At 46.6% G+C, this 19004-nt stretch overlaps 1 protein-coding gene across 1 annotated transcript; it reads left to right on the top strand.

Moving 5' to 3' along the window:
* The first annotated feature begins 200 nt into the window (after positions 1-200).
* On the top strand, positions 201-7070 carry LOC106037481 (protein FAM162B-like). The gene is made up of 4 exons (XM_013183414.3): positions 201-1630; positions 3673-3778; positions 5224-5332; positions 6034-7070. The coding sequence occupies exons 1-4, from the start codon at positions 1468-1470 to the stop codon at positions 6139-6141; spliced, it is 486 nt and encodes a 161-aa protein (XP_013038868.3). The 5' UTR covers positions 201-1467; the 3' UTR covers positions 6142-7070.
* Positions 7071-19004: the final 11934 nt, after the last annotated feature.

The raw sequence follows: 19004 nt of genomic DNA on the forward strand, positions 1-19004 counted from the left end.
AGCTCAAACCACCATTTATTTTCTGTATGGGTTCCTAATCTGGAAATGGATCTAATTTGCTTTACTGAATTACACGCAAATTAAGCTAAACACATTGTGTAATGTCCGGATGCATTGTGGAGCTTTCATGAAAGAGGAAAAGGAGCGTTTGTCATTGCTGCGTGTTTCTTCTTTCCTCAATATCAGTTACTTTGTGTTCTCAAAAATATAAAATGTCTCTATAAACACTGGAGTTTTTCCTTGGGGCCAGGAGCTGGGTAGCTGGAGATGCATCTGTTTTGCATCTTTCATCCTCTCAGCCATAAAAGAACATCCTTGCCAACATCCTGAGCTCTATCCCCTTGCAGTTCCTCCCCTCACAGTTAGACACACTTTGGTTATCTGCAATATTGCACTTGATAGTATTATTAAATAGTTCTGAACATTTTCCTTTCGGCAATAGCTTCTTCCCTCTTGAATGGAATTTTTTCTTCTTGTAAATCAGCTTTGGAGACTCGTACATTTAAGGAAAGTAAATACCTCACTGCTACAAATGAGAAAAGAATTTTGCATTTTCATTTCCTGACCCATCAGGGAGAATTTTGTGCAAAACACAGGAGAAATACCAAAGTGGAAAAAAATGGTATTGTTTTTGGTTTATTCTCTGATTAGCGCAGCTGATGTTATAAAAAGCACCCAGGGCTAGTCAGATTTTGTGGAGACTGAATTGAAAGAGGACAAATTCTTCAAAGGTTAGTGCTACTTCTCAATGACCAGTTGTACTCACTGACAAATGCTGCATCACCTGAGGTCTTTTACATGATTTCTTAGTTTACTGATTTAAACCATGTCTGAAATATATTTATTTTCTAGGAAAGTTTGCTGTTTAGATGTGGGACTGTCATGATCCCAGGATGGGGTCACCACGTGCGTTTACAGCCACAAACATTGCCTTTAGTTTCCCTTCACTAAACCATGTTTATTCTGAGACAGCGAAAAAGCCTTTCCACTTCACAAAGGCTGTTTAACAGGACTGATTTGCAAGATTATTTTTTTAGCTGAGAACAATTAAGAACTCTAACAGCTTAACCGACTGTGATAATTAACAGTTACAGAGCCTATCTTTGTGGAGAATATAGCACGCTGTCCTATTTTAGTCCTAGCATAATAAAGAGTGAGGAAAAAAATAAATACCCATTGATATCCAGAGCAGTTCCCTAGGATGGTGAGCCTGGTGGAGAGCCCACGCTGGGTGTGAGCTGCCACAGCAGCCGTCCTGCCTGTGCAAGGCAGAAGGTTAGTCACTTTGACAAACACGGGCAATAAATTTAACTAGTCATCGTGACGCAAGGAGAAACTTTTGGCAGCCAATGTGGAAAAGTGTGCTACTCCCCACTCACAGGAAGCGGTAGTTTTATGTAAATAACTTCTGGGTCAACCTTCTGGGCTCCAGCCGGTGCCCCGGCCGTTCCCTTGCAGCAGCCCAGGATGCTGGGGAGGCTCTTGGGCAGCAGCCCCAGGCTGTGGTGGTGGGGGGCTCGCCCGAGCACCTGGGGCCCCCACACTGCTCCGCTGTTCCTGCGCCCTGCCAGGGCCGTCGGTGACAAAGCCAAGGGTGTGCGGGATGCGGTGCAGCAGACAGCTAATCCAGGTGGGTAGAAATGCTTTGGTCACTGTTTCGTGCTGCAGAATGGAGGGGAAGGTGTTTGTTTTTTTTTCAGGAAACAGCTAGACAATGACCCTTGCTCCCATCCGTGGCTGTGCTATTTCAGTGCTGCGTTGGGGTTATAAGCATTGCCGAGGCACAGGGAGAATCAAGAGTTCCAGCCAGCATAGTAGTCAGGAATAAAGATTTTTTGTGTTAAATAGTCCTTCTCTTGTGGTGGCAAACAAACGGACATCTCATGTCCCGGAATCTGTTAATTAAAAAAGAAAGTAAAAGTTCCTCCTCACACCCTCCTGCCGGGTTTCTGGTGGAGGATGGGTGCACATCCCCACACATTCAGGGGTGGCGATGCCTGCTGCTGCCGTGTCCTATCCCTCCCCACCCAGCGCACATTGGAGGTAAGGGGTATGCCAGCTCAGACAGGGACATAGGAGTGGCTCAGTGCAGTACCTTAAAGGCAGTGGATGGGTTTATTGCTCCTTCTAGTGAGAAGGAAGGTCAGATCCATGCTTGGGCATCCTTCTAGCCTGATCTTCCCATCAGGGAGCTGCTTGGTACCCCCTCCAGATGAGTGAGGTCTCTGTACCCGGCAGCCCGTCCTGCAGTGGGCAATCTCACTGGCACAGTTTCTCTTTATAATCCATACCATCACCTCCTTGGCCGTGCCTTTGCAGATTCTTCACCCTAGCAAGACCGGGCTGTGTGGGGCTGCTGGTGTTTCCATGGAATGGATGTGGCTGTCTAGAAAAGGATTTTGCCCTTGTTTTCCCTGAGATGGAGCCTGTCCTTCTAGCAATCCATCCTACTGCTGGCTGCAGATCAGATTCAGGCTCTCACTGATATTTCAGATGTCTCTCTCCTGGTCTCACTGACACTGGTTAAGAAAAATATGAGAAGCAGGAGATTAAATTTACCTGGGGATTGGAGTACCAAGATTCACACCTGGAATTTTTCAGCCACTCACAAGACCTGGCACACATGAATAGGCTTGGGGCCAAGACACTTAATGTAATTTCACAACTCAGAACAGGCAGGAAGAGATGCTCTGTGCCCTCTTCTGTATCTGCAGTCATTTCCTTTTAGCCAAACACCAGTAATTCAACAACAACCAGGGAGTAGGGGATATAGACACTGACCGTGTTCATGTCCATCCCTTTCTGCGTGCCCTGAGGCATGCCTGCCTCTCCCACAGGGCTCTGTCACCCACAGCGCACTACTAAACACCAGTCTCACATTTGCAAGTACAGGGCATCATAACCCAGCATCTTGTGTGCACCTTGCCTGGGTACATGAGCAGATCTAGCTGCCTGACAGTGATTGCCTATATGGACGTGCAAGGCAAAAACCAGGTTTTGGGCTAGCCATCGCTTACCCTATTTTCACAGGGCTTCCCTGCCGCTGGCCACATTGTGGCCTGTCATTGGGCTTGTTTCTGTCAAGAGGCACCGGAGTCTCTTTCTCATCATTCTCACAGTGACAGCATGCTAATGGCATCACTGCGGTAGTCTCCTGGGGTGTAATGTATCATCATTAGATTACGGCAATGTGGTACCCAGCTTGCATGAGAACAACAGCCTCCCACCAGGCTGTATTTTAACAGACCTCATCTCTCTATCAGCACTTTCCAAAGGAGTTGCTGTTGAGGACTTATTAGTGCTGCTGGCAGTGTGCTGAACTCGCTATTTAAAAGCAAGATGCAAGCAGGGTGAGAACATACTGTGGGCTTGGGGTGACTTCAGCCCCACATCCCTTCCGCCTCTTAATAAGGAATGTTGGAGAGATTTTTAGTTTAAAACCCACTTAAAATAAAGAAAATACATATATTTAAATTGAATAAGCTCCAAACATAACCAAGTATCTCATACCAGCTACATAATCCCATTGACATTATAAGGCACATTTGGCTCTCACAGAACAGAAAAGTGTTATTCTGAACTTTGAATCCTTTCCCTCTGTAACTATATTTTTTTCTTCTCTTCCTCTCCTTAAGTTTAGCTCACTGTTGCCTTTTGTAAAATTTCTTAAAGGTTACAAAGCATTCAAGAATGAAAGAAGGCCTACAAATTTTGATAAAAAGGTCTTAGTATGGGCAGGACGCTTTAAAAAGGAGGAGGACATTCCCAAGTACATAACGTAAGTATATGTAAAACCTTTTTCCTTCTGATATTAAATTCATTTTGCTTGAATGATGCTTTTGGATATGAACAAACAGATTGAGACCCCAGTCTGCGTTAGTCAGAAGTGTGTTTACAGGGTGGGTGTTTGTGGACTGCCACACTTTTGGGGCTTGCTGCTAATGGTGTCCAAAAATAATCCCAACTTTTGGGAGCATTAACTCCTTGTTATACCTTGTGAAATACACTGGATTCACTTATTTTAGGTAGCATAAGTTTCAGACTCAGCTGAAGTGTCTTTTGCAAGGCAAGTAGCTCTGTAGCTCAGAAGTTACCACGGTAAAATGTCATCTACTTTGGGTTTTTAACATTCTTGGCTAGCTTTTATTGATTAGCAATTAATAATGCTACATACATTTTTAAAGGAAGTTAGGGCTATACACAGCTCTGGTGACAGACATCTGCAGAGAATTCCTCATGTCTGGTCTGTAGTTTTACACTCCATGATATCTCATGTCCCATGGAATTATGTTAAAGGATTGTATTTCATTTCAGAGACCTAATGCCTCCAGACTTGTGGCATACTGGGGGCTCCTCCACTTGGCCTTCCCCTTGCTAAGTAAAGAAATTCACAGCTGGATAGGATTTCATGAATGACTCAGGTTGTCACATCGTAGTCTCTTGCAAGCGTGAATGGTTAGATAAATACTGTGAGTCACTCATGGAAGGTGGAGGAGATTTCTCAGCAATGGCTGAGTGCGGTTGTTTGGGAAGACAAGTCTGGACGGACAGTGCAGTTGTCCGCTCCAGCTCAGGCTCAGCCTCTCACTGCAGTAGATACTGGTGTGCCTGTTGCCAGCTGCCTGGCAGAGGGCTACACGGTGGCGAGACGGGGCTGCAGAGCACTTCATGCAGCTGGGAAGGGGATGTGGCTACACATGCAATCACCGCTTGCCGTGCCTCTTTGCTGCATGGAAACTCTCTGTTGTTCTCAGCCAAAATGTCACACGTGTGCTTTTATTCCACTGTGGGTGGCAAGGCATGGCCCCAGTGTCTCCTGGTACTGTGCGGCACCCCACGCTGTGCCCTGCAACTCCCAAGAGTGGACCTCTTGTAATTCTATTATCATGATGAAATTGCTTTTCTGTCCTTGTAATTTTCAGCTGTTCACTCTGTTGTGAAAGGAGATACAAGAGCAGAGTTTGTTGTTTGTGTTGTTGCTGTCAACAGCTGGGAGTAGCAATACCTGACTGTGTGTGTGCGTGAAGGGGGTTGGCCAAATTTTTCCTGCATAGGCTTTTTTTTTTTTTTTGAGTCCTCTAAGCACTTGGAGAAAGAGAAGGTTAAATTCATAGTACATAAAAAGGCAGTTGCTGGAAGATTTGAGGATTCATTACCCAGCTCCCCATGATCTTATTTCCCACATGCTGCTACAGGATGGAAACTCTGCTCTGTCCTCCACAGGTCTGAGGTCCTCGACGCGGCAAGGAACAGTGTGAGGATAAAGGTTTGCTATATCATGATCGCACTGACCTTGCTGGGCTGTTTGGCCATGGTAATCACAGGCAAAGAAGTGAGTATTGCTTCTGAGTGAGGTGAACCAATCCACTTAATGTATGGTCTGTGTATGCTCTTTTTAAATAAGCAGCTGGGTGACAGATGGGTGTTGAGGTTAAGTCCATATTAGCAATATTTTCATGGGTTGTCTATCACCCTATTCTCCTGAGGAGAGATTGACACAGGGAAACACAACTTGCTTGTTAATGTGTTCCTTCTGACCTACTTTACCATAAGCCAGTGCACTGCAATGTCCCCATATCATGGTGTTTCACCAGGAGGCCAGTCCAAAGGTTGTGGAGCAGCTCACACAACAGCAGCAGAGCCTGGTCCTACACTGCAGCAAGGGGAGTGGGGCTCCTATGGCACTGCCAGCTAGCCGCTGGGCCACCATGGCCACTAAAAGATATGCGATTTGTTTCTCCCACCCCACTGGTGGGGAGGGAGGGGGTCTGCAGCTAGACTAGCATGTCCCAGCTGCAAGTGCTGTGCCTTTCTTCCATCCTGCCTGAGCACCTGTAAACATCAAGCAGTGCAACTTTTCCACTAATTAGAAGCTGGAAATGATGACAGTTTAGTAAAATGAGGAGAGACAATGTCTTTCACTACAAAATATCAAAAAAGATAGTGTGATATCAAAGCAAGTAGTGCAAATACAGGGAAACTTAGTGGTGGGAAATGTGTGCATGCAATGATTTTCACCATTTCTTTTCAAAGGCTGCCAAAAAGGATCACACATTGCTGAGGATGAATGAACAAAAGAAGGCCAAATGGAGGGCTGAAGTGGAAAAAGATCAAGAGGCAGCTGCTGTGAAGCCACAATGATCAGGAACAGATTTACAATAACAGCAGGAGATAAGTGACTTGCACACATGGCGTACATACCTGTTTTCATTTTATGCTTCGGAACTTTTTCCCTGCAGCTCTAGCAGGGCAAAGACTTTGCTTCTTAAAAACTGCTCTGTATGAACTGTGAAACTCCTATGGAAACTCCAGCAACTGCTTTCTGTGGTCTCTGGTCTTAGTCACCATGTTCAGCTAAAAAGCAGATGTCTCTAAACTGGGAAGAGTGAGAGGGACGGGTGCAGGACTCCTCATCTCTGGATCAGCTTCTTGTGGTGTTGTCAAAAGTGACACAGAGCTGGGGCAAAACAAGTCTGAAAAGTCTTTTGAAACCAGAAAGAGGTCAAATATCTCTACCTCTGAGCCTACTGCCATTGCTGTTCCCTCTCCCTCCCTGTGATGGGGGGAAAGGCGGGGCACGAGCACAGAGGGGCTGGGAAGATGGAGGGGTGAGAGCAGAGCCTTGTGAAGAACTTGCCCCCAAAGGGGCTTTGTGCCAGAGGAGCTGATGGTGGTGTGGAGTGGTAGTGTGGGCTCATGGAGTGGTTTGGTGGCTGTGGGGCAGCTGCCCTCCTGGGAACCCACACCCTGCACAGGGAGCCTGTCTGGAGGCACCACTCGTCCTGTTGCACTTCACTGGGTTTGCTTTTCCATCTTCTGCTTCCAGTCGTTGTCATGAAAGCTCCCTAGCTCTTGCTTAGTTGTGATTTTAGTCAGGATTAATTGTTAAAACATGGTTTGCTAAAACTGAATTCTTTTTAATCACCATAGTTCATTAACTTATAATAAAACAGCTGTCCAATTACATCTAAAACAAACACTTCTCTTTACAGCTTCATCTAAAGTGTCACCAAGCTCGCTTGGATGTTGTTTAACAAATGGGAGAGATCCTAATAAATTATTGAAAGTTCCATTTTCATAAAGTGATTAAACTTTAAGACAGACCTCAGTTCGCACTTGTGGTCTGAACCCCTGTGCGTCATTCACAAATCCCTAACACCTGTGAAACAAGCCCACAGAGCTGGGTGCTCTGCGTGGGGTACCAAGGGATGCAGAGTGACAAAACCCATCTGTCTCACCCTGGCCACCACAGGAGGTGGTAGATGCTGTAACCAAGCTCAGCTTTTGTGCTGTGTCTTGAGCATCACCCCAAGGCTTTTCTTTGCTGCTGCTGGTTTGTTACTTGGACAGGGTATACTTGGGCTCCAGCGGAGTCTGGAAGCTCCCACTCAGGTCTCAGGGGTTTATTGTGCCAAAAATCATGTCCACTTATTGCTGGTATGTCACTACATGAACAAGTTGCTGGCAAGGATGGGATAATCCCCAGGGCTTGGGAGTGAGTGGTCAGCAGCTGAACTCTGGCCCTCTGTCTCCTGTGTCTGTGGTCATTTGGTGGCTTTTTTCCCCCCTCCTGAGGCTTTTTAGGAGCACTTTTCTCCACGTTGCGCACCCATTTGGGATGAGGAGCATGTGTGAGAGGGATATTACATCTGTCACAAGTTGGCGTTCACAGTCCTTGTTTCCAACTCACGGACCTGTACAGTACAATTTGCAAAAAGTGATGTCTGCTCCCTGTAGTATTCCCCATGAAGCACATCTCAGAGAAGCGAAAATAACAGTCTGGGACAAGTACCAAGTGAGCAAGTCTCTGCTGAGATGGCGCTTTTGCCTGCACAGGTAATATGTGCTCATTTGTTTTATGTGACCTGGTTTTCTTGGGTTAGTGCAATAAACCTGAAGAATTTCCTCAAAGTTAGTGTTCACTTGGGGATGAACTAAAACATCTCTGGTCAGTTGCTTAGATTTATTTATTTATTTTTAACTCTTAAATGGCCTTCACATACCCTTCTTAAGGCGGCACATGTAACATTTAAAGGAGCCTATTTTGATGCTTATAAACAAAATCATATCCGTGTTCTGAACTTACTTGACTTAAACAAAAAAGGAGAACCCCATAACCATATTTAAAGAACAAGCAAATTGATTATGACTTTTTCCATTCTGGTGTGCATTTTCCTGTGCCTGGAAAAAAAGTTTAAAAAAAAAAAAAGCTTCAGGTATGAATAATCATCAAACCCTCTTGAATAACCTCAATCTCTGTTGACTAGTGTGTTAAGCTGCTGCATTGCACTTTGTCGTTAAGAAGAAGGAAAAATCAATTCCTCCTCCCTGAGCTAGTGATGATGGGTCACTTCTGAGCAATCAGATGACCCAGGTGCTTTTGGGCTCTCATGAAGAGCAGGGAAGATTATGTAGGGGATAATCCTTTACCAGCTCCAGCTACAAAATTATGCATTTTAATATAGCAATATTCCCCCCAGAATCAATTGGACTAATGGCTGGCTTGCACTCAGCGGCAAGTCGCTGCTGGTGCTGGTGTAGCACAGCCTCGGCTGGAGCCGTCCCCTGTAGTAACTGGAGATGCCAGCAGAGGACATTGTACTGCTCTGATGCCTCTCCGACACCGGGGCTTATCACTGCTTGTTAAAATCGGTTTCCATCTGCGTTTGCAGAGTCCTTTAACTCTTCTCTTGAAAAGCTTCTAATTAATACAGCTTCCTGAATGTATAATTGGCTGAACCTCACCACCTTAGAGTAGTGTTTTTTTTTTTTCCTCCTCCCATCTATATTGCTTCAGAGTCACACCTGATCCCACAGTCGTTTAAAAAAGGGATGGGAGTTGTTATTAGGTAGGAGATATTCTTCCCTTTTTAATAACATGCCCTGTATCTCCCCAGCCTGTCCCTGAGGACAGCAGGAGGGGCTGGGTCCTCTTCAAGGCAGGGGATAGAGCTGAGGGCATGCTGGTTTGTCGTGATGCTCAGGCAGACTGAGGATGAGTCCTTTCAACTCTCATCTCGTTTATCACTCTGCATCGGGAGGAAAGAAAGCTTTCTATCTTGCAGGATTTTTTTGTCATTTTAACGAACTCCTACATGGAAATGGTTAACAATGGGCTGTTGGCTGGTGCCATAGAGGCTTGTGTTATAATAATTATTGGGGAGTGTTTTGCCTGGTAGCTGGAGCTAATCTAATTCTGCTTCTATTAAAATCAATGCTGTATTTCCTTCTGGCTGTGTTTTAAAGCTGTCATCCACTGCTTTTGGAAATCCCTCTGATTTCTAAAAGGTCAGCTTTCCCAAGGAGCCAGGTTGCTGTGGGGCAGAGCTAAAGACACCTGAACTTTCTTCTGCCAGTGAGGTGATACCAAGCTTCCATGCAAGGCTCTGCATGATGAGCATCCCAGTGCCTTGGAGAGACGGTGTAAGATGGGAAAGTCTGAGCTCAGAAGATCTCAGTCGCTTTCTTGCTTGTTCTGTCTCTCCCTTTGACCTGCTCAGGGGGTTTCTAGTGACACTTTGTTTCCTTCCATCCATCTGCTTTGATCAGCTCGTCTCCTGGTATGCAGCAGGACCCACGCGATCCTGCACTTGCAAAGGACATTTTCCCTGGATGCAAATGAAATCTTGCCATTCAGAAAGATCTCATTTTAAAGAATTCCCCATTCTTTCAGTGTTTAATCTCCCACCAAGCTGGGAAACTGTTGCTGATTTTTAAGGTTGAATGTACCTGGCTTCAGCTTCCAGGCATTGGACATTGTCTTCAATATGGATTAAAAAATATTCCATCTCAACTCCTTCCTGTGTGTATGTAGTTACCTCTCAGCTTTCTTTTGGAGTTGGATTCCTACTATTTTCAAAACACCTGTTCTTTCTGATGTTTGCTTGGTGGGTATCACTCACTCACTGGTCAATTGAGCTCTGGCTGCTGCTGGCCCACAGGAGAGCCCTGCCACTCTCTGGGATCCACACGCCTATCATGATTTCAGAGATAGTTCAAACACCATTCTCCTGTTTGTATTTGTCATGAAGTTGTTCTAGTGTAGCAGGGAAGCAAGACCAATGCTCAATAATTTGAAATAATTAAGGGATCATTTATTAATGTACTGAGGTAGCATTAGAGCAATTTTCCATGGTTAAGTTCTTTGATCATTAATGCTGTATGATTTATTACAAAACCACTGTGACTTTCATGTGGTGAGTAGGTAGCTCCTGAAAGGTTCAGCGCTCTAAAAGAACCAGAGCATTTCAATTCTCTGCTCTGTGCAGGATCCAGACACAGACCTCAGCTCTGCATTGGTCTGGCTGGTTCCACACCTTGGCGACGTGTGGAGGCAGCCTTCTACATGGAAGCTTGAAGCTCAAATCTGATTTTTGCTCTGTAGTGTTGCATTTCCTTGGTGAAGGGGTCCAAACCTTGAGCTATTTGGTCAGGGACTGTTATTTGTTGGTGTGTGAGGGCTTGCCAGGGGGAGAAGGTCAGTCTGGAACATGATTTTACAGGAAATAGCTGAGCTCACTCATGGCTTATGTATGCTCTGCAGCATGAACAGTTATCAGAAACTGCCAGCGAGGCTAGACCAGAAAATCAAGGGATCTGCATGTCAGTTTGTAATATGCGGATGAGGTATGGTCCAGAGACTTTTTATAAAAGAAATGGAAACCCAAACAGCCCAATGAATTAGTCATATGCTAATTACAATCATTCCTAATGGTTCATGCTTCTGTTTCCACAGACTGTATTAATGCAAACACCACTCACGTGGTGCACTGTGAATTGCGCACAACTCCTAGCTCCCTGTTAGCTATTTTATCATTGTCTAAGCATTGTTCTGCAACAAACTTCTAACAGCAGGGCTAAAATCTTTACCAAGGGCATCCACCAGGGCTATAAAGATGTCATTAAAACAATACTGTTCCAGGGCAGATAGAACGGTCTCCAAAATACAGCTTCAGATTGTACTAAGGGGCTGGAGTAAGCCTTGAACGGTAGGAAGTTAAATGCCCCAGCATTTCAGTGCACTAAGCCCCATGAGAGGCAATTTTACTTGACAAACAAACCTTAATGCAAAGCAAAAGTACAACTATTGCATGTCGTGCTCTCCCACTCATTTCCTTTTTTCTTGTCCCAGAGCTGTTGTGCGGGCGGTGCAGGGGATGCTGCAAGCTGAGGACTGCTGGGCGCCTGCCGCTGTAGCATGAGCCCACGCACTGACAAGGGAATGCTGTGGGTAGCCAAGTGCTGCACTGTGAAACTCTGCAGAAATGGGCAAAAAGCCGACTGCAGCTGCAGTATTTGATGTGCCAACTCCCACAGCCTCTCTGTAGCTGCTAATATTTAGTGTTTGAGAAGTTTTTATCTCCTTACTGCTTAGTGACTTTGCTGAATGCACCAGGGAGGCATTTTGAGCTTATTTCAGGTGAAGTCCAGGTGCCTGTGGACTTCCATGGGTGACAGCTGGATGTGCAAATGTCTCCTGCTGCTGGGAGCATGCAGGTGTCCTGCCAAGATGGGCTCTGGGAAGAAAACTGAACAGGATGAGGAGCAGAAAGCTGCTGCTCAGACAGCACTGTGCAGGCAGCTCCCCAGAGGTGACTGCTTCTCTCCCAGTGTCCTTTACCCCAGGCCAAACTCTGACCTGGCACCCGGGTGCTCTGCAGCAGGAGGTGCCATCCTCCCCAAAGCCAGGAGGAGAGCCCAGCTGCTATGGGCATCCCAGGGCAGCTTCAGCTCTACACCCACAGGTGTGAGCTGCAGTCCCATAGCTGGGGCCTCCACCTGCCCTCAGGGTGACAGGGCTGGGGACAGGGTGCCCAGCCTAGGGGAGAGCAGAGTGGTGCATCCCTTCTGCTGTCACGTCCTTTCTCTGCCCATTCTGCCAGCATGGGCAGCTGCTGCCGTTCATCCGGGCTTCCCACAACACAAAGGACTCTGCAATGTTCATGGGGTGGGAAGCTTGGCCTTTTTTTTGAGAAGCTCAAAAAGTACATTGGCTACTTAATGGCAGGTCAGACTTCCTTTGGGGAAGAACTAGGACAGAGGGTTCAGCAGAGCAACCCAATTCCCAGTATTTTATTTTGGTTCAATTAGACAGAAATAATAATAATAATAAAAAGTCCTGGCAAAAGGGTGTCTAAATATGAGTCTGTCACCCATTTCCAGAGCCGCTTTCTGTGCACAAAGAAATGCACCAGACTGGAAAATGATTTGCAATATCCCTCAGTTTTCTTTTTTTTTTTCTTTTACACATATATTTACATAAAAGAAAGTAAAATCTCTGCAGCCTACCTTTATCTCAAAAGCAGGTTTCCCTTGAGACAGCAAAATAGTGTGGCTGTCTCATCTGATGGCTGAATGATGAGAATTTCACTTTCAGCCCTGTGGAAAGAAGCTGAAAGTTTTGCGCTGAGAAGAGACAGCTGAAGCTCTGCTTTTCTACCACCTCCGCAAACTGGGGCATCTAACCCTGCCTGCCTCAATGGCTCTCAAAGGATGCTAGTGCCATTTTACACATCCTAGAGGTGGGGAGATCAGCGATGTGACTTGTCTGGGTTTGCCCAGCACCAGTCAGGGCTGCAGCCACTTCCCCTGGTCCCCTGGCTGTGCTCTGGACAACACAGGCCCAGCAGAGGGGGCTGCATTCAGGGTGACATGTTCTGTTCGACCCTTGTGCTGCGCTCAGTACAACGTGCTGGGCTCAGCAGGAACACGTGTGAGTGCTGCCAGGGCCATTTTATCCCCACCTATGCTGAGGAAATTGTAAGGGTTCCCCACAGCTTCTTTCCTTGCTGGGCCAGGTGTGGGGGATGTAGCATGTGCAATGCGTCTGCAATGCAGACCCCAGCCTGCTGCACCCCAGGGAGCGGGGTTACTTTGAGAGGGGACAAGTGCAAGGGTGGACTGTCATGGGCTGCACCCATTTCTGTTTTGCTTTTAGAGCTGAGGCCTCAGGATGAGCCAAGTTTAAGGGCTGTAATTAAAAGCATCTGGCTGGCTACAAGCCATCCTCTTCCTCTGACGCCCTCTTCCCTCTTAATGTTTTCATCAGCAAGGAAAAGTGATTTTAGTTGCGTTTATGGGGGTCATGACCTGGAAATTAAGGCAGCCCTCCATGTGCACTTACCAGCCTTCTCACAGAGGCTTGGCCAGGGTCCGGATGATCTTACACAGCTGTCGGTGCAAGTTCGGTGCTTTCTAGTCAGTGTGCTCCCTTGCTTCTCAGCATGCAGGAATACTTCTATAAACAGCAATAAAAACATGTACTTAACCAATAAAATGGGCATAGGAGCTCTGACATCCATGCATCAGAGCTGAGATAACGGCTCTCTTGGAAACTAGCCCTCTGTGTGGGCTGAACTGATATGATTTCTGACTGTAGAGCCATTACCCCCCATTAGCCCCTCGCTGTGCTTGCTGCAGTGTGCGCTGTGTCTTGTGCTAGCTGTTAGCCCGCCATTAGCATTCCCAAGTCCCTGCACTGATCCTTCTGGATGCTGAGCAGCTGGAGCTGGGGGGGGGCTCACTCTGTTCTCTCATACGAGAGCAGGCAGCGGTGCTCTGCTTATTGGAAAACCAACCCAAAATCACCCAGCTGCAGACAATGCAGCTGTCCTGGTGCTTGCCCTCACCCCCATGGGGCACTGGGTCCTCGCCAGCTTGTGGTGCTTGGCCAGGTCTCACTGTCACTCACTCAGGCTTTGCTGGGCATGAGGTGAGCTGTGTTTGCAGCCTGGGGTTCCCTGGCAAGCTCCCTAGAGATGGGGATGATCTCAGCAGGGAGCTGGAAAGTGGGGTCTGATGGCGGGCCAGGGGCTTGGCACCGACATGCACTGCTCATCACACACACTGTGCACCTCGGCTGATGACATACTCATGCATTTTACTGAACAAGTCACATTCCAGCCAATAAAGCACATTTCTTAAGGGAAAACCTGTCTGCCTGTCATGAAGTGATGTGTATAAATCAACTGCATGCTATTTACCTGGCTCCATAAAGCCAGGAGTAGTTTTACAGCACTGGTCCTCCAGAAATATCAGCCTCACTCTGGAGAGGTGGAGGTGCAGGTAACAGTTTGTGGTCTGAGATGGAGGAGTAGGAAACAGGAGTCTGTGTAAATGGTCTTAATCTTACTAGCAAAATTCTGCATTTTTGAACTATGGGTTGTTTAGTGCTTAATTTTCTAGACTGCGGTCTTTAGACAGTGCGGTGCGTGGCTTGGTGTTGCAGATGGTATTTGTAACGCAGGCAGGGAGCAAAGCATGGGAACTGTAGGGCTGTGCAGCTCGCAGCCACCGTGGAGAAATCAGTGCCTGCAGCAGAGCTGGGTGCACTCACGTGTGTGCTTAGCAGTACCATGCACCCACCAAATCTGCTGCTATAAATCCCCACAGCCCTTTTCCCTGCTCCCAGTGGTGGTGCACCCATGCAGACAGGCAGCCCCCGGTCCAAGGTGGGATTTTCTGGTTGGCTTTGCTGGGGTGGTGGCGAGCTCTGGGCAAAGCCACTCCTCTCCTGCATGGGCACCAACGTCCTTTCAGTGACACCCCCCTCCTCCCCCCCAGTCTGTTGTGAGAGAGGAATGGGGCTCCTACATACATTTTAAAATGCAAACCCACAGCCTGACATCCTTAGAAAGTTAACCTTGGTGCAAGAACCACTTTAGTGACTCCAATTTTAATTGTCTGGAGAACAGATTTTAACCTAACTTGAAACTAGAGGCAGATTTGCATAACAATTGATCTAAAAGCTCCACTACCTCCCACAGCCAGAACAAGGAAACGTGTTTCTGGTAGGTTTTATGTTTAAAGTGCTTCTAACAATGAAGCAATTCAGTGTTTAAGTACAATTTTCAGGTTCTACAACAATAGCCTGCTGCAGAGAAAACTCCCTCCCGGCATTTCCTCATTTTGAAAATGTCTCTTTCTAAAGTTCTGCTCTGAAGCCTGGGCACATTTTAGCAAAAAGTTTCTCCTCCCTTTGGCTTACCATGGTGTTACTTGTTTAAGATTTAAGCAGTTCCAGAATACTGTTTTAATTTTTTTTTCTTTCTTTCTTGTAGCAGAAAAAGCCATTAAGCCTAGATTCAACTTCATGAACGTGAGCAAAATAGCTTTTATTAATGCCTTAGCTATGAGGAGTGAAAACTCCAGGCTGTCAGTTCTAACTGCAGGAAGACTCCCGATGCTGTGCTCAGGATGCATAATAGAAAAGGATGAGAAATTGCATGTCAACATGTCAGTGAAAAGCCTGTGAAAGTGAGAACACACAATATATTGTTTGCTAACGTTATGGTTCAGTCAGAATGTGAGAGCTGTCAAGAGGGGAGGAGAAAGTGGTGTCTAAGTTTCTACCCAGATGGGCTTTCCAGTCCCTGTTCAACTTCCATTTTTTCCCCTCTTTCCCCTCTCCAGCTAGGAAGCTCAGGGTCCAGCCAAACAGCTGTTTATCTACCTCCCTCCGCAGCAAATAGCAGTGTCCCTCCTTGCTCAGATTACCTACACCTCTAAACAAATCTCTCTGGGCTTATCTGTGATTTACCAGCAACATGCATTGGGCCACAATATCTGGTTTCTGGGTGTGGAAAAAGACATAAAGTGTTTTCATAGCCTCCATTTGGCAGAGCAAAGCTGAGCAGAGCTGCTGGCTCCAAAGAAAACACAAGTATTTCTAGCCAGAATCTGCATCTCAGCAGCGGGAGCTTTGCACTGTTTGCCTGGGGTTTTGATGTTGGGCAGCACAGGATTTCCCTGGACGTGTTTGGCAGAGGTTGCTGAGGAGGCATGTTGCAGCCCCCAGGCTCGGAAAGGAGATGGGGCCAGTTCCCATGCTGTGCAGCCTGCGCCATGCATGTCCCCTCTGTGGCATGGTGGGGGGCCAGCCAGGACCAGAGTCGGGTGTGCCCTGTTCTGCTCAAATGTGCACAGATGTTTCTTCTCCTGCTGAATTCTGTGGTGTTCTTAAAAATAAATTTCTGTTATGTAGCTGGACTGAGGCTGAATGTGGCCCCTGTTTGACTGAGGATATGGGAAGACAGCATGCTCACACCTTGCAGAAGCTGCTATCTCCTCCGCCAGAAATGCAGCAGTTTTTTATTTCTAAAGTGAATCACCATGGTTACCATGGCTTCAGGGAAGCAGAGGTCTCGCATTGCTGAGAGCCTCGAGTAACTGCACGAGAAGACTGAAGCTCCTTGGCCATGCCAAGGGGCTGATTTGGCTTCTGGTTTCTGTGCCAGTGTTGCTACCCAGAACATCTCCAGCTACAGGGAGCAGCGTCCTCTGCCCAGACCTCAAGGGATTCCTTGGCTGTAAAGGTTGTTTCAGAGCAGCCCCATGTAGTTGCAATACACTGGGTACAAGCCAGGTACCTTACAACTTCAGAAAAACATGGCATTTATGTTTAAGAATGCCCTCTCAGCCAGGCCTCTATCCACAGGTATCACCAGGATATGTGAAATCTATCCTCAGAGCCTGAAGATTTTCCCACAATGTGTGTTAATATTATTATTATTTTATTTTTATTTTTATTTTTTAACATCTGGGCTGTCAATCTATACATCTTGGTTCGGGTTTTGACCTTGGTTTCTTTTACACTTGTTTGTGAAATCTTATACCATTACAGATAGTTAATCTGTTATGCAACCATGGAAGAGGCAGGTATTATTAGAAATGCCTAATTAGAAATCCTTGAAATTAGGATCACCTTTGGTGCATCCATGAGGATTGCAAACTGAAGCAGCCCATCAGGTGGCTTTCAGAGGGAGTCTGACAGCCTAGGCAATGACTTTGGAACAGTTCCTGCCTTTGGTACTGGCCGGTATCGTGCTGATTAATCACTTTAAAAGTTCAGGAGATCTGTAATCTGCCTGGTAAATGATGAAAAAGCAAAATTTGCTCTGCAAGATTCAGAACAGAGGGCAGTGAGTGGGCTCTGAAGGTAGGACTTGCTCCCATTTTAAATAGATCTTTGTTGATATAAAATTGAGTTCATGTAGGAGCCATAAGTGTATCATTTTTTTCTTTCCTTGGACTTTTTTTCCTTTGAGTGGAGATGATTCATTTGATTTTTCACAGCTCTTACCTTTCAGTTAAAGTTTTTGAAATGAGGGATGATTTCCTATTCCTTCCAGCAGCAACATGGGTCTGTGAAGGCAGAAGATCTTAGGAGTGCAGGAGGACTCTGCTCCTTCTCCTCATCTGCCTCCCCTGCCTAGTTTGTACATGCCACCAGCACCAGATTTGCAAGGGAATACCCATCCCTTGACAGGCACAATTTCTTGAGTGCCAGAATGACATAAAACAGGGCTACAGTTATGATGAACAGCAGAAATAAAAAGGAAGAATTTGACCCTTTGCACTTTCCTCTGTGAGTAAATGGCAGCTTTTCAAACTAGCATCATTAAAGTGTTCAGGAAAAATGGCAGCTCATATAAACGAAGGCCAATTCCTGCTTCTGTGTGGACCAGAGCCACCAAAATAACTCTTTTTATGGCACCAGCTCCTCCATCACCAGCAGAGTGAGTCCAAGAGGAAAAAATAGACAGAGAGGCAGGAAAAAATTAATCCACCTCTATTTTTTTTCTTACCAAATTGAATAACTTACACTGGGGAGTTTCTAGCACTTCTAAATGGTTGACTGAAGGTCCAATTTATTTCCTGTCACGCTCTCACATGCTTCATTGTGATGAGATCTGCCTTGAGAGCGCTGAGCAACCCCTCCTCACACCACTACACTGCCTGCGTGAGCTGCACTGGGCTGTGGGCTCCTCACCCACACCCAAAAACCCTGCTCACCCAGCGTGCTGCTTGCCCTCACCCCTTGAACATTGAGCAGGCTTTGGATATTGGAACTAGTCAGACAGTGGGTTCAGTTTCTTTCTTTCTTTCTTTTCTTTCTCTTTCTTTCTTTCTTTCTTTCTTTCTTTCTTTCTTTCTTTCTTTCTTTCTTTCTTTCTTTCTTTTCTCTCTCTCTCTCTCTCTCTCTTTCTCTCTTTCTCTCTTTCTCTCTTTCTCTCTTTCTCTCTTTCTTTTTCTTTCTTTTTCTTTTTCGTTGGTTTTCTTTTGTTGTGTTTTGGAAATAATTTCTGTGTTTGCAGCTTTTTTGTGGCTCGCCACCACTTCCAGCAAAGGAAATGCAGTATGAGCTGTCACTAAGGGTAACCTTTCTTTCAGACGTTCAGTGCAGCTCTGTCACCAGTGCAAGGACACTGTCTTGTTTCTGTCACAGGTATATGGACACAAGAGGCAGGAAGGGAAGTGTGGAAAGGGGTAGAGGTGGTTTTTGTGGTGCTGGGGCGGGACTCCTTGCAGTCTGTGCCTTAGCTCTGGCCAGAGGGAAGGCAGCCAGAAGGCAGCTGTATTTCTGACAAAAGCCATTTCTGAAGCACTTAATGATTTTAATAGCTTTCAGTCCATGTGAGCAGATGAGGCAAAGCCAGGAAAGGCAGTTCTAAATGTGAGGCATTCCTGGGGAAAGCAGCCCAGTGCCAGGCTCCAGCAGGCACCTGAACTGCTGCAAACCAACCGAGCTCTGCCAAATGCAGTGCAGAGGGGCCGTGCCGGCTGGTGGGGCAGGTGTTGGGGACAGAAGCAGCTTGTCTGGGTGAAGAGGGAACCAACCTTCAGTACACCCCAACCCCACAGACCAGCAGGTCTAATGGGCCAGGAGGCGCCTGTACCAGAGCCTGGTGGGTTGCCTCGTCCACACACTTTCCCATGCCCACAGGAGTTTGTGGGTGTTTAAAATGCTCGGTCTGTGGTGTGACTGAATAGCCCCAGGGGGAAGTCGGTGAAGTCTGGTAACTCCTGGTTCATGCTGAGGCTGCCTCCCCACAGCTGTGCTCTGGGTGTGCCATGTGTTCAGGTGCTTTTCCACACGTCCTGCCCTGGCTTTCCACTGACACCCACCTGGGTGGGCTGAGCAGGAGGCAGAGAAGGACTTCTGTGCCTTGCTTTCTCACATGTGCCATTGCTTGTGAGGGTGACTGGCCTATGCTTGTTCTCGC

The sequence above is a fragment of the Anser cygnoides genome, chromosome 13, assembly GCF_040182565.1.
Source record: "Anser cygnoides isolate HZ-2024a breed goose chromosome 13, Taihu_goose_T2T_genome, whole genome shotgun sequence".
NCBI classification, from domain to species: Eukaryota; Metazoa; Chordata; class Aves; order Anseriformes; family Anatidae; genus Anser; species Anser cygnoides.

Excerpts from the sequence above, each read along its gene's own strand:
- LOC106037481 (XM_013183414.3), top strand. The coding sequence starts at position 1,468 with ATGCTGGGGAGGCTCTTGGGCAGCAGCCCCAGGCTGTGGTGGTGGGGG. Across the intron at positions 1,631-3,672 it reads GCAGCAGACAGCTAATCCAG|GTTACAAAGCATTCAAGAAT; the intron begins GTGGGTAGAAAT and ends AATTTCTTAAAG. Across the intron at positions 5,333-6,033 it reads TGGTAATCACAGGCAAAGAA|GCTGCCAAAAAGGATCACAC; the intron begins GTGAGTATTGCT and ends TTCTTTTCAAAG.